At 37.5% G+C, this 26,846-nt stretch overlaps 1 protein-coding gene across 6 annotated transcripts in view; it reads left to right on the forward strand.

The window, feature by feature from the left end:
- LOC109089642 (serine/threonine-protein kinase MRCK alpha-like) overlaps positions 1 to 26,843 on the forward strand; it is a 50,885-nt gene extending 24,042 nt beyond the window's left edge. The window contains exons 6-40 of one of the 6 annotated variants that reach the window (XM_042777987.1): positions 5,706 to 5,799; positions 5,899 to 6,099; positions 6,725 to 6,973; positions 7,135 to 7,214; positions 7,464 to 7,624; positions 7,699 to 7,821; positions 7,961 to 8,094; positions 9,109 to 9,351; positions 9,485 to 9,595; positions 9,821 to 10,071; positions 10,400 to 10,505; positions 11,299 to 11,423; positions 11,643 to 11,748; positions 11,839 to 11,987; positions 12,243 to 12,334; positions 13,568 to 13,644; positions 14,483 to 14,521; positions 16,006 to 16,122; positions 16,457 to 16,537; positions 16,747 to 16,852; positions 17,156 to 17,292; positions 17,456 to 17,595; positions 17,672 to 17,753; positions 18,195 to 18,414; positions 18,494 to 18,556; positions 19,054 to 19,346; positions 19,484 to 19,778; positions 19,894 to 19,991; positions 20,120 to 20,204; positions 20,348 to 20,471; positions 20,688 to 20,805; positions 21,997 to 22,099; positions 22,187 to 22,344; positions 22,978 to 23,052; positions 24,662 to 26,843. In XM_042777987.1, the coding sequence (XP_042633921.1) occupies positions 5,706 to 5,799; positions 5,899 to 6,099; positions 6,725 to 6,973; positions 7,135 to 7,214; positions 7,464 to 7,624; positions 7,699 to 7,821; positions 7,961 to 8,094; positions 9,109 to 9,351; positions 9,485 to 9,595; positions 9,821 to 10,071; positions 10,400 to 10,505; positions 11,299 to 11,423; positions 11,643 to 11,748; positions 11,839 to 11,987; positions 12,243 to 12,334; positions 13,568 to 13,644; positions 14,483 to 14,521; positions 16,006 to 16,122; positions 16,457 to 16,537; positions 16,747 to 16,852; positions 17,156 to 17,292; positions 17,456 to 17,595; positions 17,672 to 17,753; positions 18,195 to 18,414; positions 18,494 to 18,556; positions 19,054 to 19,346; positions 19,484 to 19,778; positions 19,894 to 19,991; positions 20,120 to 20,204; positions 20,348 to 20,471; positions 20,688 to 20,805; positions 21,997 to 22,099; positions 22,187 to 22,344; positions 22,978 to 23,052; positions 24,662 to 24,793 (4,768 nt within the window). In that variant the 3' untranslated portion in view covers positions 24,794 to 26,843. Of the gene's footprint in view, positions 1 to 5,705; positions 5,800 to 5,898; positions 6,100 to 6,724; positions 6,974 to 7,134; positions 7,215 to 7,463; positions 7,625 to 7,698; positions 7,822 to 7,960; positions 8,095 to 9,108; positions 9,352 to 9,484; positions 9,596 to 9,820; positions 10,072 to 10,399; positions 10,506 to 11,298; positions 11,424 to 11,642; positions 11,749 to 11,838; positions 11,988 to 12,242; positions 12,335 to 13,567; positions 13,645 to 14,482; positions 14,522 to 16,005; positions 16,123 to 16,456; positions 16,538 to 16,746; positions 16,853 to 17,155; positions 17,293 to 17,455; positions 17,596 to 17,671; positions 17,754 to 18,194; positions 18,415 to 18,493; positions 18,557 to 19,053; positions 19,347 to 19,483; positions 19,779 to 19,893; positions 19,992 to 20,119; positions 20,205 to 20,347; positions 20,472 to 20,687; positions 20,806 to 21,981; positions 22,100 to 22,186; positions 22,345 to 22,977; positions 23,053 to 24,661 lie in introns of all 6 variants that reach the window. The other 5 variants (XM_042777986.1, XM_042777985.1, XM_042777988.1 and 2 more) reach the window with 5 other exon arrangements.
- Positions 26,844 to 26,846: the final 3 nt, after the last annotated feature.

Raw genomic sequence — 26,846 nt, forward strand, 5'->3', positions numbered from 1 at the left:
ACATTTATTAGAACGCATGTAAACTGCTTCTGAGACGTTTATCAGATTACACAGCAGATGTTTCCCAGATCTTTAGCAGATGTCTTACAGATGTATTTGTGCTGTCTAGGTAGTTGAGATGCAGATAAAATTAACTTTTATTACTGTCATTCATAATGTCTACATATAATTTAATAAATACAAATATATATATATATATATATATATATATATATATATATATATATTAGGGAGTGGAAATGGCCTATACGTACTTATCTGCAGCCATCTACTAGTGGTAATTTAATATCTTTGTTTACTTTTAAATAAGTATTTGCATTATGAAACTATTAGATTTATACATCGGGGCAACCTTTGAAGGATGAACAAATATCATCACATTAAAAATAACTTTCAAACTCAGTAATACTTAAAGCTTTGAAGTGGGAAAAATTGTGTGAAGAATTTAAAATCACTCAAAAACATTAGACCATTTCTGCCACAAGTTGTTCCTGTAGTTTTACTATATTAAAACCATGGTAAATGGTGGTGGTGATTTGTGTTTATTGAACAATGTTTTTCCTGGTCTTCACATCAGTGGCGTTTGTTCTGATATCAGCTTTAACAGAATTCTGCGCTGAGTTTGAATGCTTCTTACAATATGTTATTGATTCTGTGGCGGTATCTCCCAGCGCTGTGTATAATGGTGTCGAGTGATCGAGATCAGCCCGCGGCTCCGGCCCAAGCAGAAAAACGTTCTGCACTGGGTAGCCCAGACTAGTAGCGCGGATTCGTTCCACTTTTGGTTTGTTTATCCAATGTAGCTCTTGTTAATCGGTCATGATTAGAACGCAATTAATTCCAAGTTAATTCCATTTTTGGAACTGAGAAACAACCTTTCTTTGACTGAATGCTCTTTGCGATGACGTCACGGGACGCATCTAAACCCAAAATCTGTGGAAAATCTGCGGTAATTACGAAAATTTGAGAGCTTTTGTGAAACTTGCGGAGTTTGCTTGATTTTGCGATAAATTCAGCAATCGCAAAATCGCTAAATCCTGGAGGGACTTATTAGCATATACATGACCTCAAAACTAGAGCACATGGATTAAAAGTCACAAAACACCCATTTTGATTTTATGGGGTTTTCAAATCAGCTAAGCATGCAATGAAATCGCAGCAAGAGCAATGAGTCGGAAAAAAGCTATGTTTAGTTAGTCTGAGGGCAGGCTGGATTGGAACCCATCTTTGGTTATCACACAGGAAGTGTCAACATTTGCATACTGACAGGCACCAGTTGCATAGAGCCCTCAATGTGATGAATGTGTTTGTACTAGGACATTGGGTGTGCTTCAACAGTCCCACCAAACACATCATTTGGGTACAAACAATGTACTCATGTTATCTTCCTCACAAACTTATATGCAGCTCTTTTAGTTGCTGCTTTTGGGGATCCCAGAGGGACAGACAGGGGAAAGTTAAAGACAGTAATCATGGGGTTAGAGGTATGGTCAGCTCCTCTCTCATGAAAGTTTGGTACGTCTGGTTTGTGGAGGGTGGGGTCAGAGTGGATTGGTCTCCAGGGATGGGGTTGGCGTGGGTGTGTATGACCAAGCCGTGTTAAAGGGTGTGCATTTGGGAATAAGTGCATCTGTATTTTTGAGGGTGGATATACTGTGTGAAAAAAGTTGAGACACCATAGTGTCTATATAATTAATTTTATAAAATTGAATTGCAATTTAAAATGTGATTTAAAAAGAATAGCTCCAGGTTTTGTGCTTGTTTGTAGGGCTGCTCAATTTAGCCAAAAAGTTTGTGATATATTATTATTATTATTATTATTATTATTATTGTTATTATATAAATAAAAATATTAAACAAAATAAGAAATAATACTATTTTAATATAGTTATATAAAAAATCAAGTATTTAATGATTTATGTTATATTATAATTAAAAAATTATTATTTATTTTTGCTCTGAAACATGTAGTACATTTATTTGATTAAATCGCAGCTTTTGCAATTTAATAATCGCACTGAGCCTTTAAATGGATTTATTAAATCTCTAATTTCTTTTGTCTCGTCATCAATTCACATTTACATTTTAAATGCAGTCTTCACACTTTGTTTCTAGCCTTCAGATTACATTAGTCGGTTTCTGCCCCGAAAGCTCCTTCCAGGAAAAGCTTGGAGCTCTTGCTTTCACCCAGCCTTCATTAGACTAAGTGGGCAAGCTGTTGTGTTAAAGTGGAGGATTTTTAGAGATTGTGCTTGTAAGTGGTGTTAAGTGCACAGTTCCTCTCTGCCAGATATTTGCATAGTGTGCGCTCTGATCCTTCCACTGAAAAGGACTGGCCCATGTCACAGACGGAAAGCCAACCGGACAAACTAGCATCTGTGTGTTTTTGTTATGCGTGACCATTCCATTATACTTGGTTATTGATCAGGGCCATATGTGTGTCCTGCTATTGATCAAATCAATGTGTGTGATGTCTCAGCTTCTTTCTAAGGAAGCTGGAATTTCATTCGCCACTAAAACATGGCTTGTCGCACCTCAAAAGCAAAGAGGGAATCTCTTGTTACCTGTAAAGATCCTTTATCAAACAGAAAGATGCACAGTCGTTGCCTGAGGATAAAGCCACATTCATCTGAAACGGCACAGGTGATTGGATGACCTTGTAAAGAGCTTTGTTTGGCGACATCGACGGCGGTCTTAGTGCTTGTAGAACAGCTTTTTTTTCAACAACGGCTTTGACCTACAAGTTGAATTTCCACATACTCCAATTTTTTTTTTTTTTTTTTTTTTTTTTTTTTTTAGAAATAATGGATTGAGCTCATTGCTTGAGTAAAAAAAGGATGGAATGAAATGCTGAAATGTACCCAACGTCCCCATGCAATGAGTCCCACCCCCTTCTCTTTCTTCCTGTCTATAGCTGACCAGCTCTCCCTGTGGTAGGCATGAGGCTTTGCCAGATGGTGTTCACAGATGGTTATTGTGGTCTTAAAGTGGGATTACCTCCCTCTGCTCGCAGTCCGCTGCTCCTTAAGACAGCAGCCCGGGACAGAGCCACCCAATTATCACCTACACTACAACCCCTGCTGACCAGAACGGACCCCTTAATGCACCATTATAAAGTGAATGGCTTTTAGCCTAGCAGGAGGCATGCAGCCAGGTTAACCGAATCTAACGTAGATTTAAGACAAGCCAAGTTTAACAGTATAAAGTAAACTTAGCAATGATTGGAGTAGCTGTAGAGTCATCATCAATGGCTACGTCAAGAATATTTCCACTTTATCTGTGGTAAACCTTGTTAGCTCATAGTGTTAATCTATGGACTCTGTAGAGCATATTTGTTTGGCTCAGAGTTTCTCTGCTTCTTTAATTGGTTTAGCATGTCCTCTTCTGCTTTCTGCTGTTTGCTCTGTGGCACAGGACTGTGACTGTGAGAATTATCCAATCTAGCCAAAAACCTCTTAGAAAGAAAAAATGTTTAAGATCTCAGTGACAGATTCAGCAAAATGAGGGACCTGGATGGTCTGCAGAATTGGTCATGGATTATGGCTTTTGAGAGATCTGCTGTGCATTGAATTTGGTTTTGCTATTGAAAATGTGTAAATGTTTTATTATTTTTTTGTGTTTTAATTAAAACATGCACTTAACCTAATTAATTGTGTCCCCAGAGCTGTACATCAATTCTGTAATGATTTTCTTTCTGAACAGTTAATGCATCAATTGACATTGTGTAATTTTTTATTAAAAGTCAAACAATGCTTTCACCTTCCACAATAATGGAATAATAGTGCATCTGAATGATCAAATTCTTTTGGGTCCTTTATATATATATATAAATATATATATATATGATATATATAATATATATATATATTATATATATATATGTATATATATATATATATATATATATATATATATATATATATATGTAGATATTATATATATATATATAATATATATATATATATATATATATATATATATATATATGTATATATGTATATATATATATATATATGTATATATTATATATATATATATATATACATACACAGTCAAAACAGAATGAAACATTTCAAAATGCAGCAAATCAGTTAAGTGAACTGTATTATTTTTGAACTTAATTATTAGTTATTATTATTATTTTGTATATTTTTAGAATGATATGTTTAATGTTTTTTTAGCACCGAATCAGCATATTTAAATGATTTCCAAATTATCATGTGACGCTGAAGACTGGAGTAATAGCTGCTGAAAATTCCGCTTTGCAATCTTAGGAACAAATTATATTGAAAACTATAAAGGAATATAAAAAACTTATTTTAAATTTAATGTATTTTTATTAAACTAATGCAGCCTTAGTGACCATGAAACTTTCAGAAACATGAAAAAAAATCTTACCAACCTCAAACTTTTCTAAGGTGATGTAATATACTTATTTATTTTGTAGTATATATTTTGTTTTATATATATATATATATATATATATATATATATATATATACAATAAATATTGTGGTTGATTTTATTATGGTTAAATTACTTATGGAAGATGACACTCAAAACAGGAGTGCTGTATATGATAAACATTGTAGTCTTAACAATATCACTTCATTATTCGGTGTGGATGAGGTCAAGCCAATATAAAAGATTTCCACCACCCACTGTGTTCCTCACACAATCTCAGACAGACCTCTTTGTGTTAAAGCCTTCATTCATGGTTCATTTTGGCCCTCTGTTCAGCTGCTTGACAGCAGAGGGGGGTGGGGGGGGGGGGGATATTTTCGTATCTTGCATGTTGCTGACAAGAAATAATCAACACTATGGCAAAAAATCTCTGTGCTTTCCACTAATCTCCTCACTTAATGTACCAGCATTCTGCCAAGCTGTAAGATATCACACACACACACACACACACACACACACACGGACTCACACACTCATATGAGCTTGTAATGTCTTATTTGAGATATTGGCTGTAAAGTGCAACAAAAACATCAGTAGTGCTGAGTTTAAGGGTTTATGAGCTGTTATGATTAATAATGTGCTGACGCTGGCAACCCCCCAGCTGTTTGAGATAGTGTGCGTGTGTCCTTCAAAGCTTTGCTTATCTCTTTTACGACAGCCATCACTGTACTTGTCCCAGCCACAGGACAGTTGTGTGATTTATTGATATAGATAAACTAAGATGTCTTAAACAGATAGTGTAGGAAACATCTTAGACAATTAAGAAATCTGTCACCGATTGTGCTGTTATTCAAGTATCAGTCTGATGACATGTACATGACCTTTGACCCTCATCAGGAAACCACACGCCCTTGGTCAGTCCACCTGCACACCACTGTACCACTGTGGTATAAAATATACACCTTTTTTAACTCTATATATATATATATATATATATAACATAAATAATAATAAAAATAAATGAATAATACAGTAAGTATATATTTATTTATATTATTTTATATATGTGTGTGTATATATATATATATATATATATATATATATATATATATATATATATATATATATATATATATATATACACACATACACACACACACACACACATACATACACACACACACACACTCAAACCGTGGCAATGAATGATTAATATATTCATTTAGCATGACGCTATATAATACTTTGACTTCTTTGGTTTAGAAAATGAATGTTTATGATTGTGTTTTATATATAATCAGGGATATTAAGCCAGACAATATCTTGATGGACATGAATGGTCACATCCGGCTGGCTGACTTTGGCTCCTGCCTCAAGCTCATGGAAGATGGGACAGTGAGTTTGATCCTCAATCCTGAATTGTCAAGCACATGATTTTAGTTCTGTAAGTCTTGTGTCATAACTTCCTGTCTTCTTGTTCCTGTTTTCTCTCAGGTCCAGTCCTCTGTGGCAGTTGGGACCCCGGACTACATTTCTCCAGAGATCTTGCAGGCTATGGAAGACGGGAAGGGAAAGTACGGGCCAGAGTGTGATTGGTGGTCTCTGGGTGTGTGCATGTACGAGATGCTGTATGGAGAGACTCCCTTTTATGCTGAATCCCTGGTGGAGACCTATGGAAAGATCATGAACCATAAGGTTTGTTTGCATCGTAGACCAAAATGTGATTCTGTGCAACAAGAATTTGACACTGTTGTTATTTCCAATGTGTATTTAAAGGTGATATGTGTAATTTGTCAATGTTAAAATACTATACATTCTTCCTTTAGAGACAACTGTAAGCAAGTTATTTATTGGTTGATTCCCCTGAATAGTGTAAAATCACTGTGCTATCAAAGCATTTTCTTGTTCAGGAAAACAAGTGTTATTTATGCTGTTCCATTTTGTGATGCTAGTGATGCAGAAATTACACATTTCACCTTCTTCTGAAATCTGTTTGCGTATAGTAGCTTAATTTCTAGGTTCCTTTTCTGTTTTAGTTCACCAGGATTATTAGTTTGTGTCTATCTCTTGCTTGGTATAAAACAAATAGTCATGAGCGGATTTTCTTTTTGTCTTTTCTTCACTATTTTATTCTGGATTAGTCATCTCAACCTAACAATGAGGTAAAAATTTGCCTATTCATCAAGGTTTGTTTAGTTTTGTGTGGGACTTAACTAATGGAGCACATCTTAGACCACGGTTACTAGCATAGATAGGCAGAGATATCTGAGAGAGTCTCAATGTGCAACACTCAAGTATATTTTAACTCATTCATTCTCAGGAGCGCTTCCAGTTCCCACTTCAGGTGACAGATGTGTCTGAGGAGGCTAAAGATCTCATACGGCGGCTGATCTGCAGCAGAGAACACCGGTTAGGCCAGAATGGCATCGAAGACTTCAGACAGCACCTCTTTTTCACAGGCATCGACTGGGACAACATCCGCACATGTGAAGCCCCTTACATCCCCGAAGTCAGCAGCCCCACTGACACCTCCAACTTTGACGTGGATGATGATTGCCTCAAAAACTGTGTATGCCTCTCATTTCTTTCTAATTTTATCCTGGAGCTGATGTATTTATTCCACATAAATGCCTTAATGTGTGGTTGCAGAGGAACATTTTCTCTTAAATTTGCCTCTATATAGAAGTGGATAATTTTAATGAATATTTGAGTTTTTCTGAAATATTTTAGGAGACATTGCCCCCACCTTCACACACAGCGTTTTCTGGACACCACCTCCCATTTGTAGGCTTCACCTACACAAGCAAATGGTGAGTCAGATGTTTATTCATCGTGCCTTTTTTAAATATGTAAAAAAAAAAGTATGACAGTAAAGACTTTTACGTTGTTACAAAATATTTCTGTTTCAAATAAATGCTGTTCTTTTGAACTTTCTGTTCATCAAAGGTTCAATAAAAATCCATCACAGTTTGCAGAAAAATACTGAGCAGCACAGCAACATCGCAAAAAAAGTATCGCAAAATTTGAACTGCAGTTTCTTGTGTGATTTGGTTCTGTAGCACTCTGTCAGATCGAGGGTGTCTGCGGGAGTCCATGGGACCGCCACAGGTAGATGCTGATCTTCAGCGTAGCCTGGAGGAGAGCCTGGCCTCAGAGGCCTATGAGAGAAGGATCCGACGTCTAGAACAGGAGAAGACCGAACTTACCCGTAAACTACAGGGTGAGGGCACTAACACATCCACACTAAATCATATTTTAGCTTTCTGTCTCTCTGAAACTTCATTTTTCCCTTAGAGTCCACGCAAACAGTGCAGGCACTGCAGTACACTGATTCGGACGCCCCAGTGAATGCTAATAAAGAGGTAGAGATCCGGAGTTTAAAGAGTGAGATTGACATCCTGAAGAAACAGATAGCAGGTGAGAGCTTGATATTGAGTTAGAATGCACTGAGTCAAGGGCACAGTCCAGGTGTTGGGACTTTATTGTACTTTATTGAGTACCCATTGAGTGTAGTGACATCTCTAGACAAAGACTCTATAATGTTCCGTCATGTCAGACTCTGGTCAACTGGAACAGCAATTGGAGGAGGCCAGCACAGTTCGAAGAGACCTGGAAGACTCGTCTAAGGTCATCAGGAGCTTTGAGAAACAGCTGAAGAGTGTCATGCAAGAGAGAGATGATCTGCACAAGGTACCTATTCCATTGTATTTTAAGAAATAGGTAAAAGATCATACTGTTAGCTAGTTTTCTACACCAGTCTAAGCTGCTGAAGCTAGTCAGCTAAGTCAAGATATCTGGAGTATAGTTAACTAGCTCCACCACACCCCCACCAGGTGAGCCAAGGTGGTTTACCAACTCCAATCATGTAGGCCTTCAATCCAAAAATCAGGCTTCTAAAGTGCAGCTCTAACTAGTCTAAGATTTGCTGGTCTTAGTTGGTTTGAACTGGTCTCCCAGCCTGGCCAAGCTGATGTTTAGGTTGTTGATCAGCTGAAATATGCCCAATCTCCTCTAAAACCATCAAAATAGACAGATTTGCTAGACTGAGAGGCCAGCTAGCCACTTTAAGCTGGTCTATACTGTGTTTTTTCAAGATAATTGCCATAAATGACCTATTATTATCTCCGTTTGTGACTGCTGGCGTAATGGTCCAAGTGACCTGAGCTTTGACTTTAATCTTTAACTGTGCCGTTAAACAGATTACACTTTAGCTCAATGACTAGAAAATAGTTGATCATAGACAAGGCTAAAGGCTGGAATAAACTACATGACTTTTAAAATCAGAACATCATTTAAAGCACTATGGATCATACACCTCCTGACTTTGTAAATTGTTAAAGAGAAAAATGGGCATCATGCATTAAAAGACTTAGGATAACACATTACCAGACTTTCAACAACATAACAAATAATGCAGAAATGTGTCACATTGGTAGGAAGACACATGACAAACGAAAACAGTATGTGTTCTAAAATCGGCTCAAAATATCTGGATAGAATCATAGTCTGAAGCTGTCCATCATACAAGATATGATTTTAAATGAAATCTGTCAACTCTGGCTGCACAAAATCTGCAGATTGACTGATTTTCAGCAGCTAACATTGACCCTTCCAGTCTGCAAAGTGGGGAAAAATCTGGACAAAATTTGTATAGTGTATTCTAGTCTAAATTATATTAACTTTGATTCTGTTATGAATATGTGAGAGCTGCTGGAGTTGGCAGAGAAGGTGAAGGCTCAGGGGAAGGAGCTAAAGGAGGCTCACAGTCAAAAGAAGATGGCCATGAAGGAGTTCTCTGAGCTGAACGAGCAGCTGAGCGATCTGCGCTCACAAAAGCAGCGGCTGAGCCGACAGTTCAGAGACAAAGAGGAGGAGATGGAAGGAGTGTCACAGAAACTAGAGGCTCTACGGCTAGAGATTCGCAAAGCTGAGAGAATGCGCAAAGAGGTATATGCATGAACTCACTGGTGTTTGACTTTATATAAGCCAAGTCAGCATGATTGTAATTTTGATCAACAGTGCGATCACATTTGTGGATTTGCTGGCTGTGTATTTGATGTTTGTGGTGTTTCCATCTCAGTTAGAGGCCCAGGCTGAGGAGCAGGCAGCAGAAGCTCAGAAGGAGAAGAAACTACGAGAGAGAACCGAACAGTACAGCAGACAGTTGGAGGAGGACCTGGAAGGGATGAAGGTGACAATGCATGAGTATATTAATATATGTTAATTAGCCATTTAGAAATTTTCAACTTATGTATTTTCTATATACTTTATATAAATAGTTACTTATGTAAAATCTTAGTTGTGTGTGTGTATATATATATATTAGATCTTGTTTGCTCCAATTTCCCTTCTTTTCTCTCATTCTTTAAGTCCTTTAACCAACTTTATACTCACATATGTCTCGATCCTCATGCAGCAGTTGAAACAGGCTGGGCCGCCTCACGCAGCAGCGAGCTCAGACCAACAGCAGGAGCTGATGCGCATACGAGCGGAGCTGGAAAAGAAGAACGTGCAGTACGAGGAGGAGTTGTGTCGCCGGGAGACACTCCACAGCAGCGAGCTGAAGGGCCTCAAGAAGGAGCTCCACGATGCTGAGGGACAACACCTCACACTCCAGAAAGAGATTCTCATGCTCAAAGACAAACTGGAGAAAACCCGCAGAGAAAGGTACATGTGTGATCATACGTGACCAGGTTTTTGTGCAGTTTCTTTAAGTTTATGCACATTCAGCATTTCCATATTTACAGCTTTTCTTGTCTGCTGCCCACTTTGACAGAAAGGGCCAATCTGATGCACCATGGTTTGTTTTTATGTGATGTTTAGATGCATAAATCTGAAACTGAATATATTGAATATAATAACTAGCGTCTGTGAATGGCCCATGGTGGGCCACCAAGGTGAACTTGCAGATCTGTTTCTTTACATTGAATTTCCATGGTAGTAGAATGTAGCTGTACTGTAAACTTCATCATGTTCATTGTTGTGTTTGTAACAGCCAAACTGAGCGAGAGGAGTTTGAGATGGAGTACAAGCAGAAGTACGAGAGGGAGAGAGCCCTTCTGACAGATGAAAACAAGAGGCTCTCAAGTGAAGTAGAGAAAGTAAGATCTCTATCGCTTTCAGAAACACATGTGCCATTGCTCATGATATTCATTAGCCTGTCTCTCTTTCATCACAAAAAGTATACATCAAACCCCTGAAATTCCCTCTTCTTCTCTGGCAGTCTTTCCCCAAATCTGCTAACATTCCTAGAGAGAGATCGTAACCACACACTCTTACCCAAAAATGCTTCTTGGCTCAGCCACTGTTTACTTTGGACTGCAGGGTAAAATCAGAATCAGCCAGTCAAATAATTCTGCAAGTTTGGACGTATCAGGTATTAAAGGGCTCCTTATTTTTGGTGGCATGGATATTAAAAATTATTCATTTCCTAAAAATACCTGGCAACCCAAAACACAAAGGCAGTTTAAAACAATAGCGCAGCTGGCCAGACCTGTCATGTCAAATGCCAGATTGGATGAGGCTTAGAAACATAAGCAAGAATGATGGCATTTGGAAGGAATAGAACCAGGATGTGAAATGCCTGAATAAATTCACATTCCTATCAAAGAGCGCTGCAGAGGTTTTGCATAGACTCAGTGTAACATCTTATGTTTGCTTCCTGTCTTTCATACAACATTCACTTTCCTACTGAACAAAGAACCAATGAAAGCTAGTAAAGTCGATCTCGGATCAGTTTTTCTCATTTAATATTTATATTTTATTTTAGCTTTTTTTAATTAATGAAAATCATTTTTTGTTGTTTTTAGTTGCAGTTAACAATAACAACACTGGTAGCAACATGCTATGAACCACCTTAAAACCTTTTGTTCTTTACTCTTTTTGTCTTTTCAGCTGAGCTCTATGTATGACCAGCTCAACAGTAGACACAGACAGCTGGAGGAGGAGATGAGAGAGTTGGCTGATAAGAAGGAGAGTGTTGCCCATTGGGAGGCCCAGATCACTGAGATCATACAGTGGTGAGTGGAGCCCCCTACTTGCAGCCGTGTGACATCACACTTGCCAAGAAAGACCCATGATAATGATGACCTTTACCCATGTCTGGATCCAGATGATGTGGATCATTTGGCCATTCATCACTTGAATACGATTGCAGTTTTCGGTTTTAAATTAGAACAAACATTTACAGATGTTGTACTTTATGTCAAGGTAAAACTGAACTAAACTAATCTGTGCAGGGTGAGTGATGAGAAAGATGCTCGTGGTTACCTCCAAGCTCTGGCCACAAAAATGACAGAGGAGCTTGAAGGGCTCAGGAACACCAGCTTGGGAGCCAGAGGAACGGTGAGACATGCACACAGCAGATAAGGATGAAACACATATTCTCCTCTTCCTGAATGTCTGATGTGGTGGGTCGCTATCTCGTTTTGTTAGGACATGCCGTGGAAGATGAGGCGCTTTGCTAAGCTGGACATGTCTGCGCGTCTAGAACTGCAGTCTGCACTAGATGCTGAAATCAGAGCCAAACAGTCCATTCAGGACGAGTTTAACAAAGTCAAAGCATCCAACATTGCCACAGAATGGTAAGACCACACATATCAACATAGTTCTGCTCAACTCTACTGAAACTAGAGATCTGGTTTGCTGATTTCATTTAAAGTCTAATGTCTTTTTTTCTCAGGTCAATGAACATTCGTTTATGTGAATAGTTTTGAAATTCGCTTCTCTTTTTGATTTAGTCAATAGAGCTTTAGCTAAGTTTTTGTTCACACTCTCTTTTCAAATGAGGTGAATTTAAATAGAGTGACATAGTTTTCTCTGTTATTTTTGTCTTACAGCAAACTGCAAGAATCTGAAAGTAGAAACCAGGAGCTGCTTGCAGAAATTGAGAGGCTGAAGAAAGAGACAGAGGAGCTGAGACTGAGGAGAGGTGGCAATCAGTGTTATTTTATTGTTATTTATATATTTTGTAACATTTCTTAATATTTGTAATATTATTTTATATTATTATATTATTTATTTTTATATGATCATTTATTTTTATTTTATTTCTATTTTTATTTTACATTTTTATTTTTTATTTCTATATATCTTTAATTCATTTTTATTTCCATTTAATTTGAGTAATTTTAGTACTTAAACTGATTTCATTTAATTGCCAAGGCAACATTTCCCATTTTTGCTTAAGCTTTGTAAGTTTAGGTTTTTCATCTTAAAGGGTTACTCCACCACAAAATGAAAATTTTGTCATTAATCACTTACCCCCATGTCGTTCCAAACCCGTAAAAGCTTTGTTTGTCTTCGGAACACAATTTAAGATATTTTGGATGTAAATTGGGAGGCTTGAGACTGCCAAGTAAATAACAGTGTCAAGGTCCAGGAAAGTATGAAAAGCATCGTCAGAATTGTCCATCTGTGATTGGTGATTATATCCGTAATGTTATGAAGCGGCGAGTATACTTTTTGTACACGAAGAAAACAATATTAGTGACTTTATTCAACAATTCCTATAATATAAATATTAAATGTAAAGCGTGTCACCATTTTGGCAAATCTGAGCTGTACCCCAGATGGCGTACGCTCTTCTGTGTCAGCCACGCTGCGACCGATGCGTACACGAAGAAAACAAAGCGTAAATACACATAAAAAATTATCCTTGTGGCGCGGCAGACACAGGAGAGCGTGAGCCGCTTGCGTACTCAGATTTGTCAAAATGTCGCTACGCTGATTTGGAGAGACACAGAGAGGAGAGGAATTGTTGAATAAAGTTGCATTATTTTTGTTTTCTTTGTGTACAGTAAGTATTCTCGTCACTTCATAACGTTACAATTGATTATGATGGCAGATGGACTATTCTGATGATGCTTTTCAACTGTCCTGGACCTGACAGTGTTATTTATTCGGCAGTTTTCATCCATCTGTCTCTCCAAATCAGCGTAGTGCCATTTTGACAAATATCAAATTTGGAACAACATGGGGGTAAGTGTATCAGGGTTGTTTCATTGAACAAAAACAATAACAACAGCAATAACATCAAATATCCAACCTACTCAGCATCGCTTTTCACAGTGTCACATAAAAAAGAGCAATTATGGCTCTGTTACAGTTTAATTGAATGATATTTAAAAAATGATGTGTTTTAATAAGATTCTGTCATTTTCAGGTGTGAAGCATCAGGATTCCCAGAATTCTTTCTTGGCATTCCTCAATGCGCCCACTTCTGCTCTGGATCAGTTTGATGTAAGTGTGAGATCCCAGACATCTGCATAGAGGTTCACTCTGGTTTCCAAAGAAATATTTTTCATCATTCTTATTTACATTTTTTTTTTTTTTACTTGTTTTCCGTATTCTTCTGATGCATCCTGATCTGTTTTATTAGTTTTAGTATTCTGTTTTTTTATTTTCCTGACATAATGTGTTTGGTTATTGTTTTGTTTTTTCATTCTGTTGTCCATCAGGACTCATTTTCTTCCTCTTCGTCTTCTTTAGTTGAATTTTGGGAAGATGTAAGTTCTTCTTCAGCCATGTTATAGTGGAATGTCTTTTTGCATTATTCATTTTACACATTTAAAAGCATCCAGTTATGAAACTCCCACAGGAATAATACCAGAATACCAAAGGAAACTCAACTCGCAATTGATTCTAATACAGTTTGATATTAGCATGTTGCTAAGCTAATAGCACAACATTCAAATAAGTATAAAAATGTATAGCACAGACACATAAAGGGTAACAAAGGACATTTTTCACTACACTAATCCTTTCTGTTCATACTTTTCTGTATTGAATTCAATATTGAATTGGTTTTACATTCTATCAGCGATATAGTTCATGGTTATATTTTACTTATCTGATCCTACATCCACTCCAGTGTCTTGTGGTAGTGACTCTTTGGTATTCTTTGATGTGAAGTGAATCCTTTGTGCATGTAAACTATGCCCAGAAATCCAACCACAGATTAGACGTGTTCTTTCATGCCCTCATTCCCTTCCCCTCTTTCTCCAACATGATCGTATCCAGCTGACAATTGTACATGAAGTTTGACTCTCCTCTCTTTGTTCTCTTTCTTCATATGAAGCGGTCACCCGCTTTTGGTCCCGGAAGCAAAACCAGACGTGTAAGACCCGCTTTTGTCCTGTGTCACAGTAAAATCCCCCCACCGTCATATTTCTTTCCTGTGGTTTTGACGGCCTGTTTTGGAAATTGCATGGGTGGCAGCTCTGATTGTGGCGATATCTGTATTGCATGAGACCTTCATTGCTGAAATGCATCTGAAATGTATTTGGGAACCTTTCTTTCATCTATTGAAAAGCATATGAACCATATATGGGTTAGCTAATTAAACTTGGTGGTTTATTTTCCATACCATGTGCTTTTTTTAAAAGCCCATTTAAATGGAAAGATATAGAATTCATTTACTTGCCTTAATATTTGGATCTAATTTAAACTTTTGCTCATGTATAAAGGTTAAAAAGACAAAATAAGTTTTTATAAAAGTTGTTTGATTAAATGAACACTTTCTCATTATTTACAGACCCTTATGTCGATCCAAACCTAAATGTCTTGTTTTCCTGCACAGAATAATTTGGGAAGAATCTTAACTCTCTTCTTTTTCTTTCAAAGACGGTCAAAATCCAGAAAAAGAAAAGTTTCAGAAAGTTTCATAGACATTTATTATGGTGCAATAGATTTCAATTTCAAACAAATGTTGTTCTTTGGATCTTTCTGTTCATGAAAGAATGCTGAAAAAACTTATCAGGGTTTCCACAAAAATATTAAATGGCAACAGTTTTCAACAAAATAATGAGAAATGTTTCTTGAGCAGCAAATTGAATGATTTCTGAAGGATCATGTGACACTGAAGACTGGAGTAATGGTTGCTGAAAGTTCAGCTTTGCCATCACAGGAGTAAATTACATTTTAATATATATATATATATATATATATATATATATATATATATAATATATATATATATATATATATATATATATATATATATATATATATGTATGTTTTTACATTGTAATAATGTTTCACAATATTACTGATTTTGCTGTATTTTATCAACTAAATGCAGGCTTCATTTTAAATCATTAAAAAAATCTTACCGACCACAAATCTTTAAACAGTAAAGTAGTTATTTGTTGAAAAGTTATACAGAAGTCATACAGGTATGGAAAGACATGACGGTAAGCAAATGGTGACTGAATTTTCATGTTTAAGTAAAGTAATCCTTTACAGATCACTTTAATGTAAGCCTCATAAATTGTGGATATGCTTCCCTTTATTGTTCCACTGGGTTGTGTTTTTTTTTTTTTTTCTCCATACTGTTTCTACCTTTCATTTCATCTTGCATGTGTAGTTGGTGTGTGGTCTCTGTGTAGTGGGTGTTTTGTGTCTTTACTTATTGGCTTGGTGCCTGGGAGCACACGCTTTGTTCTGCTTAGAGGGTGTAATTCCAGTAAAAATATTATTGTCATGATAAGCTTTATGGTCTTGATATATCACTGTGAGTGTGTTTCGCTCTGCATGGAGGCATCACAGTCTGAGCCGCATGACACATTTTGTAAAAATAATTACCATCTTTTTGTTTCTTAGCTTGATTCGGCAGATTTCACTCCCTCCAACACTCCATCACGAGATGAAGACTCAAGATCTCGTCGTATATCACGCTCGCGCTCCCCGTCAACTGCCAGTGACATGGAGCCTATTGAGGTATCCTTTGGACTCTTAAAGGTTTAATCCACCTAGAAACGAAAATATTGTTACTATTTAATCACCCACATATTATTTCGATCTGCTGGGTTTTTTTTTTCTATGAAGCACAAAAGCAGATGTACTGGCTACTCTTTTCCATATAATTAAAATCATCCAGCCTGGGTCCAGCATTTTAGATTTATTTTTTTGTGTGTGTTTCACAGAAGAAAGAAAACCAGGTTTAAAATGATGACAGAAATTTCATTTTGAGTCATTTATTTCTTTAGCTCTTACCAAGAGTTGAATAATATGTATTAAAATGTACTCATGTGTTGTTGTGTCCTCCTCCTAGTTGACTGACCACACGTCACGTAGTCTGCAGACTCCAACAGGCAGATCAGGCTATGGGAGCTTGGGACACTCATCATCTAAGGTAACCATTTACATCATAACCGTAAGAATGTTTCAATCTGTATAGATTACAATACCATTCAAATATATAAGATTTGAAAATGTTTTTGAAAGAAGTCTTTTATGCTCACCCAGGCTGCATTTATTTAATAAAAATACAGTAAAACAATAATATTGTGAAAAATTTTAATTAACTGTTTAATGACGTTGCTGATGTTCTCTGTTCCACAGCCCAAGGCACACCAGCTTATTGTGAAGACCTTCACCATTCCCACCAAATGTAACCAGTGCACCTCTCTGATGGTGGGACTTATCCGTCAGGGCTGCACCTGTGAAGGTGAGACAACAGAAGAGAAAGGAATCTGGGTGTTTGAAGTATTTGAGACAACAATGAATATGATATGTTTTAGTTTTCGAGATGGTCAAATCTGTATGGCTTTATTTCTTCTTAGGAACACACAAGGACAGCCAGCATAAATCTTTAATATTTTCTTTATTGTGTTCCACAGAAGAAATAAAGTCATGTGGGTTTGGAAAAAAAATAAGGGAGAACCTTTGAGGTTTATTCAGTCTAAGGATGCCTTTTTGGTAGAATACTCACTAATACTTTAATGCCGTTTTCCTCCATCTCTCCTTACAGTCTGTAACTTCTCCTGTCATGTCACCTGTGCTGATAAAGCACCCTCTGTGTGCCCCATTGCACCAGACCAAATCAAGGGCAAATTGGGAATCGACACTCAGAGAGGCATAGGGACTGCATATGAGGGCCATCTTAGGGTAAGATTTGCCAAATACGTTCTGTTCTTCATATTTTGTTCACTATTGGCCAGTCTGTCTTTTTTATGGTCTTCAGAAGTTACCACATACTGTCTTTTCCATTTTTTTTTGGCCACAAACTATGTTCGCTGCCTTGTGATGGGGCTTTGGCTGTCTTTTCCAGATACCAAAGCCCACAGGGGTGAAAAAGGGTTGGCAGAGGGTGTGGGCAGTGGTATGTGACTTCAAACTTTTCCTGTATGAGCTTGGAGAAGGGAAGGGTGCCCAGCCTGGTGTCATAGTTAACCAGGTCATTGACATGAGGTGAGGGAGATCTTCATTCAAAAGTGATGCTCAAATATTTCATATATCGTGCTTGACTCTCTTTTATCCTGAGCAGGGATGAAGAGTTTTCCGCCAGCTTTGTTCTGGAGTCTGATGTCATCCATGCTAACAAGAGGGATATCCCCTGCATTTTCAGGGTAAGAACATACAGGCAATTTGTAACTTCATACTGTAGAGCAGGGATTCTCAAAGTTTACATTCAAAGGTCCGAATCTGTATTTTCATCAACATCAAAAGGTCTGAAATAATTGCTATTACAAAACTTGTTTTTAATAAACTTTTTCAACCATTTTGGTCATTTGTCTTAGTTCCATTGTTAATGTAATAATTGCACTGTGCCTTCATAGAATAGGAATAGTGATTTATTTCTGTCCTAAATTCTTCACTTTCATCATTCATCAAGCATAATTTTTCCTCACGATGGTTTCTTTAAAATATCACAGATCAAATAATAGCGATCAGGCGATTATGTAATAATCATGACTGAACTAACTATAGCTTTAGGCAGTCATTAATCAATTAATTTCAAGACATTTTCTGAATTGCTTTTCATATATTGTTCTTTATTCATTCCACAGGTAACAGCATCTCAGCTGTCCACCTCCTCCAGTCAGAAGACGTGCATCCTGATCCTGGCTGACAATGAGCAAGAGAGGACAAAGTGGGTGTGCGCACTGAACGAACTGCACCGCATTCTGAGGAAAAACAAGTTGAAGGAGCGTTTCGTGTATGTGCCTAAAGAAGCGTATGACAGCAGCCTTCCTCTCATCAAAACCACCCAGACTGCTGCTATTATAGGTAAAGAGACACACAAAAAAAGAAAGAGCAAATACTGATACCCTTACCAAGCCGTTTGATTGTCACATTTTCTATTTAGATCATGAACGGGTTGCTTTGGGGAATGAGGAAGGCCTGTTTGTAATCCACGTCACCAAAGACGGTAAAACTTCCTTCTTTAATCCTCCTGTTTCTTCATTGCGCAATAAACTTAAGCTTTGTGGCTTGTTGGTCAAAAATCTAGACTGGTAACTTAAAGTTTGTTGGTTTAAACCTCGGAAAGTCTGATGTATGAGCTACCAGGTCGCTTCAGGGTAGTTGAGGTAAAATTTCTGTTCCCAAATGTTAAAAACACTGACATGCTCTCCATCATTTTGACAGAAAAAATGGGTCTACTGCATTGGAATGACAGACATTTATTTAATTTTTGGGTCAATGTTTTTTTTTTTTCTATTTTTCCTGTTTATCAGAGCAGACATATTGCAAATCTATTAAAGGTTGTAAACTCTAAAAATGTTTAAGAGTTGTAAGATTTAACAGTTCCTTTTTTTTTTTTTTACTTTAAAAAGTGCATTACCATTGCTGAACCACATGTCCATTAAAACCGAAATAACTGATGCAAGACCAACATTCATTGAACATTTGTGTCCTTTCTGCTAGAAATTGTTCGTGTGGGTGACATTAAGAAGGTCCATCACATAGAACTGATGCCCACAGAGCATCTAATGGCTGTCATCTCGGGCAGGAACCGACAAGTGTGTCTGATCCCCATGGCTGGGTTCGATGGGAGAGAGACTGACAAGACTAAGGTGGCAGATACTAAAAACTGCCAGGCACTGGTGTCTGGTGTGGTGCGCAATAACACCTGCTTCTGCCTTGCCATTAAAAGGCAGATCTCCTGCTACGAAATTAACAAGAGCAAGTCTCGCTATTGCCATCTGGTGGACATACAAGTACAGTATTCAAAACCTTTTTGTTTTCAAATCAAGTAAATGCAGTCTAAATGTAATAAGTGTCCATACTCGTTAGATCACAAAGATCATTTTTGCTAGCACACACAGCAACATCAACAGCCCTTTCTATATCTCAGGCTCCAGGAACTGTCCAGTGGATGGCGTTCTTTGGCCAACAATTATGTGTAGGATACCAAGCATGCTTTATGCGCTACAGTTTGCATGGAGATACCCCTCCGGTCAGCATGCTCCACCCAGATGACCCAACACTGGCGTTTATTAAGGCAGAGAACTTGGATGCCCTTTGTGCAGTGGAAATCTCCAATAAAGAACTGCTGCTCTGCTTCAGTAAAATTGCAGTGTATGTAGACTCACATGGCAGACGCTCGCGCCAGCAGGAGCTAATGTGGCCCGCGACGCCCACAGCCTGCTGTGAGTAAAGAGAAGTTAATCATCTTTTTACACTTAATGATTAAAGACAAGGGTCAGGGTGTGGCTGTGAAAAAGTTTTGTTATTTTGACCTTGTGGATGTTTTATATCTCGCAGGCTACAACGCCCCCTACCTGTCAGTCTACAGTGAAAATGCAGTGGATGTGTTTGATGTGAACACTATGGAATGGATACAGACCATTCCTCTCAAAAAGGTTTGCTTATTTCAATTTCAGAAGTCTTAAAAAAAAAAATCATAATAAATAAATAACTCTTGCACACCAAAACACCATAGATAAATGTTCAATAAATGAATAAATGAACGTTCACTGGCTCTGTGCAGGTCCGGCCGTTGAACATGGATGGCTCTTTGAATCTCTTGGGCCTAGAGACAGTCAGACTCATCTACTTTAGAAACAAGACTGCAGGTAACGGCACTCTCTCTGTTATTCATTGAAATGCAATGATCATAGCTCAAGTTGCTTCATTTTTTGTTTAGCAGTGCTGTTTAAAATACAGAATAATTCAGATTTGATTAATATGTTTGATAATGCATAATGTGTGTGTTTAGAGGGGGACGAACTGGTGGTGCCTGAGGTGTGTGATAACAGCAGGAAGCAGATGGTACGCAGCATGAGCAACAAGAGACGATTCTCATTCCGTATTCCTGAGGAGGAGAGACTGCAGCAGAGGAGGTGAATGTCTCTCTCTCTCTCTCTCTCTCACACACACACACACACTCATGCATGCACACATTTGTGTACTACCATGCTAAAAAGACAAGTGAGCATTTTCAAATTATACTTTATTAGGTGTGGATCCAATATGCATTTTTTTTTTTTAAACTTCTGAAATATCATTATAGTCATTATTGTGTTATTATATTAACATACTGGTGTGTGTGATTGCAGAGACATGTTGAAAGATCCAGAGAAAAGGAACAAGTTGATCTCCAATCCTATGAATTTTAACCACGTGGCTCATATGGGTCCTGGAGATGGAATGCAGATCCTCAGAGATCTGCCAATGGTGAGAGGCTCATCTTTAAAAAATAATCTGTGTTCAGTACACATCAAGTTCAGTCAAAATGTGGATTATTATTTCACTTGTGTTAATAGTATATAACCACAAGACGTAAACAATATGCATGTTAACATAATGTTAATAGTATATAACCACAAGAAGTATTGATTATTAATGTTTTCAATGGAAAGTTATGTTATTATTTAATATGTAACTATTAATACACAAGTTTTAATAGAATAATTAATAGAAAGTGTCTTTAGCTTTTAAATCCTCCAAAAATTGTCTCCATTCACTTATATTGTAAGTGCCTCACTGTAACCTTGGTTTTTACTTTTTTTCAAAGAAAAGGAGGAAATGAGGGAGTCATCTTTTTTTCTTGATGGTACATTATGCTACACAAATGCTGTCGATTGAGCTTAACTTTTGTTGAACTCAGAATATCCCTTTAATGCTTTACAAGCTCATTTTGATGTGTATTTTTCTGGTTATTTATCAAGTCACTCCACTTTTGGTTTTGCACTACAATTCAAAAGTTTGGGATCAGTCATTTAGAAAAAGAAAAACGACTTAAAGCAAAGATTAATTCAAATGATCGAATGTGTCATTAAAGACAATTATATGTAAGATTTCTATTTAAAAAATAGGCTTTTCTTATGAATTTTCTGTTAATCAAACAAATTTGAAAAAAAATGTATTTCAGTTTGCAAAAAAATATTAAGCCGCTTTTAACAAGAAATTTATCTTGAGAACCAAATCAACATATTAGAATGATTTCTGAAGGATCATGTGACACCGAAGACTGGAGTAATAATGCTGAAAATTCAGCTTTGGCCTCAAATGAAAATATATTACCATAGAAAACAGTTAAACTGTAATAATATTTCCTAGTTTTACTCTTCTACTGTGTTTTAATTAGACTTCTTTGAAGAACATTAAAAAATCTGACTGCCCCAAACTTATGAACGGAAGTGTATGTCACCAAACAACTCTCCAGTCTCAACATTTATGGGTGTGTCAAAGGTCATTTATGCATCCTATATTGATATATATGTTGATAGCAACATGACGTCTTAAAGATCACTATATGGATGTATTTTCATCAAGTCATATTTGTCCCATTCACTGCATGTTTTTGTGTCCCTCCTCTGTGTGTGTGGTGCTTCTCTGTGTAACCTGTAGAATGTACGTGCTCAGGACAATCGAGCCGTGTTCAGCGGTTCCGTCAGCATCCCGTCAATCACTAAAAACCGTGCCGAACCTGGGCGATCCATGAGCACAAGCAGTGGCCTAGGAATGCGTACGTACACACAAGTGTCTGCTCTTATATTTATCATATTCCGTGGATTTTATTTCCAACCAATTTCTTTCTTCTCCTCTCTATCAGGGTCCTCCTCTCAGAATGGCAGTGCTCTGAGGAGGGAGTTTTCGGGTGGCAGCTACAGCTCTAAACGCCAGACCATGACGTCACCCTCTGAGAGCTCGCTGTCGTCAGGAGGGGGGATGGACGTGGGCGAAGCGCCGCTCTCTCAGTTTGATAGAGAGGTGAGTCGTGATGTAGGAGGAATCGGGACAGTGGTATCTTCATTACCTCATCACACCGAAGCCAAATTTGCACTATGCAGAGACATCAAGGCACATGACCAGCAAGCCATGGTATCAATGATGATTACATTTTACCCTTATGCTGTCTTCATGTTCTATCAGAATTATTGTAAATAGGAGATTCCTAGTTGGAAATTGGGTATGAATAGCCTCTCAAGGTGTATTCTTAGCGATGTTACTCCAAAAAAAAATCATTTATTCACACTCATGTCGTTCTAAACATGTATGATTCTTCTACACACCTTCTGACTTTTAAAAACCAGCTGCCCCATCCCTTCCCATTAAGCCTGTAAAGGTAGAACACCTATAATGTTATTTCCCCCTAAAGCATTTGAATGCAAGTGAGCCTTAGCCCTCTGTTCCCCCCACCTAGCTTTGTCAATGCTACTGCAGCTTTATACCTGCCACCCCATTCCACTACATCCAACAGAATCCTTAGCAATCCACCCACCCGTGCCCTTATCTCACCCGTCATTTCCCCATACCGCTGCGCTTTGCGCCCCCCGGCCGCTTCATTCTCCTTCAGCAAGTTTGAAAGCCATTCTGGCACTCAGTCTGCCCTTTCCTTCTCAGTGGCAGGCAGTATCGCCCTCGGAGAAGACCCCTGATCTGAAAAGGGCTATAAGGACCCTGCTTAGTAAGATGAAGGTAAACGTCACACATTTGCAGTGAAACATACACACCCACACACACCACTGCTGTCATCTGCACACTCAAGCAGCCCCGCAGAGCGCTTCTCAAGTATCCCCTGCCCATTTTTGAAGCTCACAACCCACAAGCGATTGTGGTGAAGAAGAGAGCTTCGGTTGGGAATGGCAAGCATCCATCCACATGTCTCGCCTTCATACCGCTCCTGCTAGCCACCCACTGTGTCCACTAGAGAAAACAAGGGTCTTTATGTGAAGAAAAGAGAGTTGGAATAGAAAAATACTCTGTGCAAGTACACAAATGCTTGGTTTGTACTCAAGGGGGCGCTAGAGTAAAATGAATGTGCCGAATGTGTAGTTTTTTTCAGGTAATTATTGATAAACATCAAGTTGTGGAAGAAGACTACACTGATGTGCTATAGAGCAAGGTTTAGAATGCAACACATATGTGTTTTGTTACAAGCTTGTTTAGCTCTAAGTATTGTGTTCACATACTTGCAAAGAGTGTTATTCTAACCTTAAAGTGTGGAATCAGCTTTGCTTTGAAGCGACTCTATTGAGTTGCTAGCTGCGAACCACTGGATATGAGTACGTTTTTGAGGATGAGCACTTGTCTTTGTGTGTTGTATGTTTATGTAACTCATTTTATTTACTTTATAGTGCTTTGTTTTCAAAAATCCAGCTGGATTAAAGGACCTCCATCAGTTTTATGCTTTGTAGACATGACAGACCCAATCAGGGAGACCAGTGCAATATTCTATAATGTAAACATTCAAAAAATGCTAAATTTGAGTAGTTTACCATATATACAGTTTTGCAGTTTCTACATTTTGCACAAGTTAAATGGATAGTTCACCCAAAACGGAATATTCGGTCATTATTTACCCCAAACCTGTAAGTTTCTTTCTTTTGAAGAGTACAAAAGAGATTTGAAGAATGAAGATTGAAGAATGTTTAAACTTTGTTCATAAAATAAAAAAATATATTTTCCAAAAAGATATTTCCCAGAATACCTTCTTTTGTGTTCCACAGAAGAAAATTAATCTTAAAGGTTTGGAATGACATGAAGGTGAGTAAATGATGAATTTTAATATTTGGGTGAACTATACTGATTAATATTCTGTTAAGAGCGGCATGTGAAACAGCGACTTTTCTGAACAAAGTATGCCATGTTTACAACCAAACTTCTGTTACAAAGTTGATAAAAGTTAGATTAAATTAAACTGGGTTTTATTTGCGCACTTTTTTGCACAGTATTTGGTATCGTTGCATGTGTCCACTATAGTACAGAAGTTTGGGGTCAGTAATTATTTTTATTTTTTTTCTGACAGCAAAGATGTGATAATTTAATTGAAAGTGACAGTGACATCATTCAAACAGAAAACAATTAAATTGTAATAATATTTTATAGTATTACAGTTTGAACTATTTTAATTTTACTGACCCCAAACTCGTGAGTGATATAAGTCCATCGTCAATTGTCTTTTTCATGTATGCTTTTAAAGGAAATCCTTCGGGTTAGATAATCATAGTAGCTACTTTCTATGATCCATAAAATCTGTAGGTAGTGCCTCTGTTGTTACAAAAATTATTATTATTTTTTTTTTCAGGACTCTGATTCACCCCGGCACTCCACTGCCTCCAACAGCTCCACCTTCAGCAGCCCGCCGAGCCCCGCCTCCCCGCACAAAACAAAGTCCCTCTCACTGGAGAGCACAGACCGCACAGTGTGGGACACATGATGGACTCAACAATGAGCCAATCACAACAAACTTTGAGTCTGCTAGTCATAGTGCTCCGTCCCCTCCCACACAGTCGCACCCAGGCATCACAGGCCCCTCCCACTTCATTTGCATAAAGCATCACCACTGGGAACGTACAAAGGAGAAACCACACCAACACAAGAGTTTGTATGTTTGAGTGACCAGGACACGCATGACTATGACTCCGCTAAAACTGAAAAAAAAAAAAAAAAGGTGGAAGTTCGGTTCTGGATTTTAATGTGTCTGGTGTTTGTACATAGACTGGGTTAGGGTTGAACTTTTATTTATTTATCATTCAGCCATTTCAAGGTGGAAAATACTGTCACATCCCTCACACTCGTTCTTCAGCTGTGGACCATATGGAAATGATGATTCCATTATAGAATCCCACTAATTTACCTGGAAAAATAAAAATGCAATGATGTATATTTTTTATTTGCTTTTAAAAGTGATGTGTGCTGTGATTCGTTTGTTACTTCAGCTAAACGGATATCAGACCGCAGATAACAGACGACCTCATCTATCGCTTCCTGTCCTAGATTTGTAGGAATTTATAGAGGCTTTCTGACACTATGACATCATGGAATCTGTTAGTGTCATCATCGCCAATCTCCATGTAATCCGAAACTTCCGTGAACCAACATGACCTGTGAAAACACATCACAGTAATGTACATAGGTTAAAGTATAGTATAATATATAATAAGGAAATACTGAAGAGATAAACTATGTGGAAAAAAGATCTCATTGCTTTTATTTTTAAAATATTATTTTAATATACTCGTGCTAAGACCAATTAAAAAGCTTAAGTTGTGTCAGTTCCTTTAGACTTTATTCTTTCTTTGTCATACAATACTGCCTTGTGTATTTTTATTTCTTTGTTGTCTTTTTGTTTTTGTTTTTTTATTAACCGGAATTTTAAGATTTTTGTGAGACACTACAAATGTGCTTTAACTATAAAATTTGCATCATGTCTGGCCTCATTTGTGCTTTATCAGATGACAATACATGCATTGACCAAAACTGTACAAATATCAGCAAGGTTGCATACAAATATCATATTTCTGCAATCCTAAACCTTTAAGTCCAAATTGTGGAACTGGTCCAGCGTGTAATTTGAGATTTGCAGACAGACAAAAGATAGTTTGTTTTGTTCCTGGATGGTTTCATCTAATGTTTCAGTCAACCCACATAGTTTGGCTCTTTCTGTCTTGGAAAAACATATTTTTAGAAAATCTTTTCATTGGATAATTCCGTAACTTTATCCCGTTAAGTGTTAAAACATTCACACCATTATTAAATGTACCATTAAAATCTATCACAAGAATCTGCTCCCACAGTGCCAGCATGTATTTGTCATTATTTAGTTGCATTAGTTGTGGTTTCAAGAGAATTTAGTCATTCTGAGGAAAAAGAAATGTTTAAAACTTCTCAGAAGTCACACGTCTAATAAGCGACACAGGCTTCACTCAGTTCCTTATTCAGTTTGCAGCTGATTTAATAATTAGTTGCACAAGAAAGTGAGTCGACGCCTCATGCAGGCTTCTGTTTGTCCTCAGATTCTATTCCTTCTATAAAGTGGGAAACTCAGTTAATTTGATTAATTTGTTAAAAGTTTTACAGAAAATTGGCTCTCAATTTTGTAGGATCATTGCATCTGTAGTAAGTAACAGCAATGGAAAAAAGACATTTAGACAGAAACCTGCTAGAGACCTCTTAGACAATACATTTATATGTGCTCATTCTCATCTCAATTCTTTATTTTTTTCAGGATATGCGTTGTAATCAGTTGAACAGTTTTGCATGTCATAAATGATAATTCCATGTTTCATGGTTGTATTATGTTTCTCACTCACTTGACAAAGGTGGATATCACTTCAAGCAATGAGGAATCATTTCGCACAGATGTATTTAAGCTGGAAGGTCGATCAAAGACTGGATAAACTGGCCACTATGCATATATGGAGACGTTACTATAGTAACCTGACGCTGATGTAATTCAATAAACGGAGGGAAATGACATGCACAGATAT

This window comes from Cyprinus carpio, chromosome A20 (assembly GCF_018340385.1).
Source record: "Cyprinus carpio isolate SPL01 chromosome A20, ASM1834038v1, whole genome shotgun sequence".
Lineage (NCBI taxonomy): Eukaryota > Metazoa > Chordata > Actinopteri > Cypriniformes > Cyprinidae > Cyprinus > Cyprinus carpio.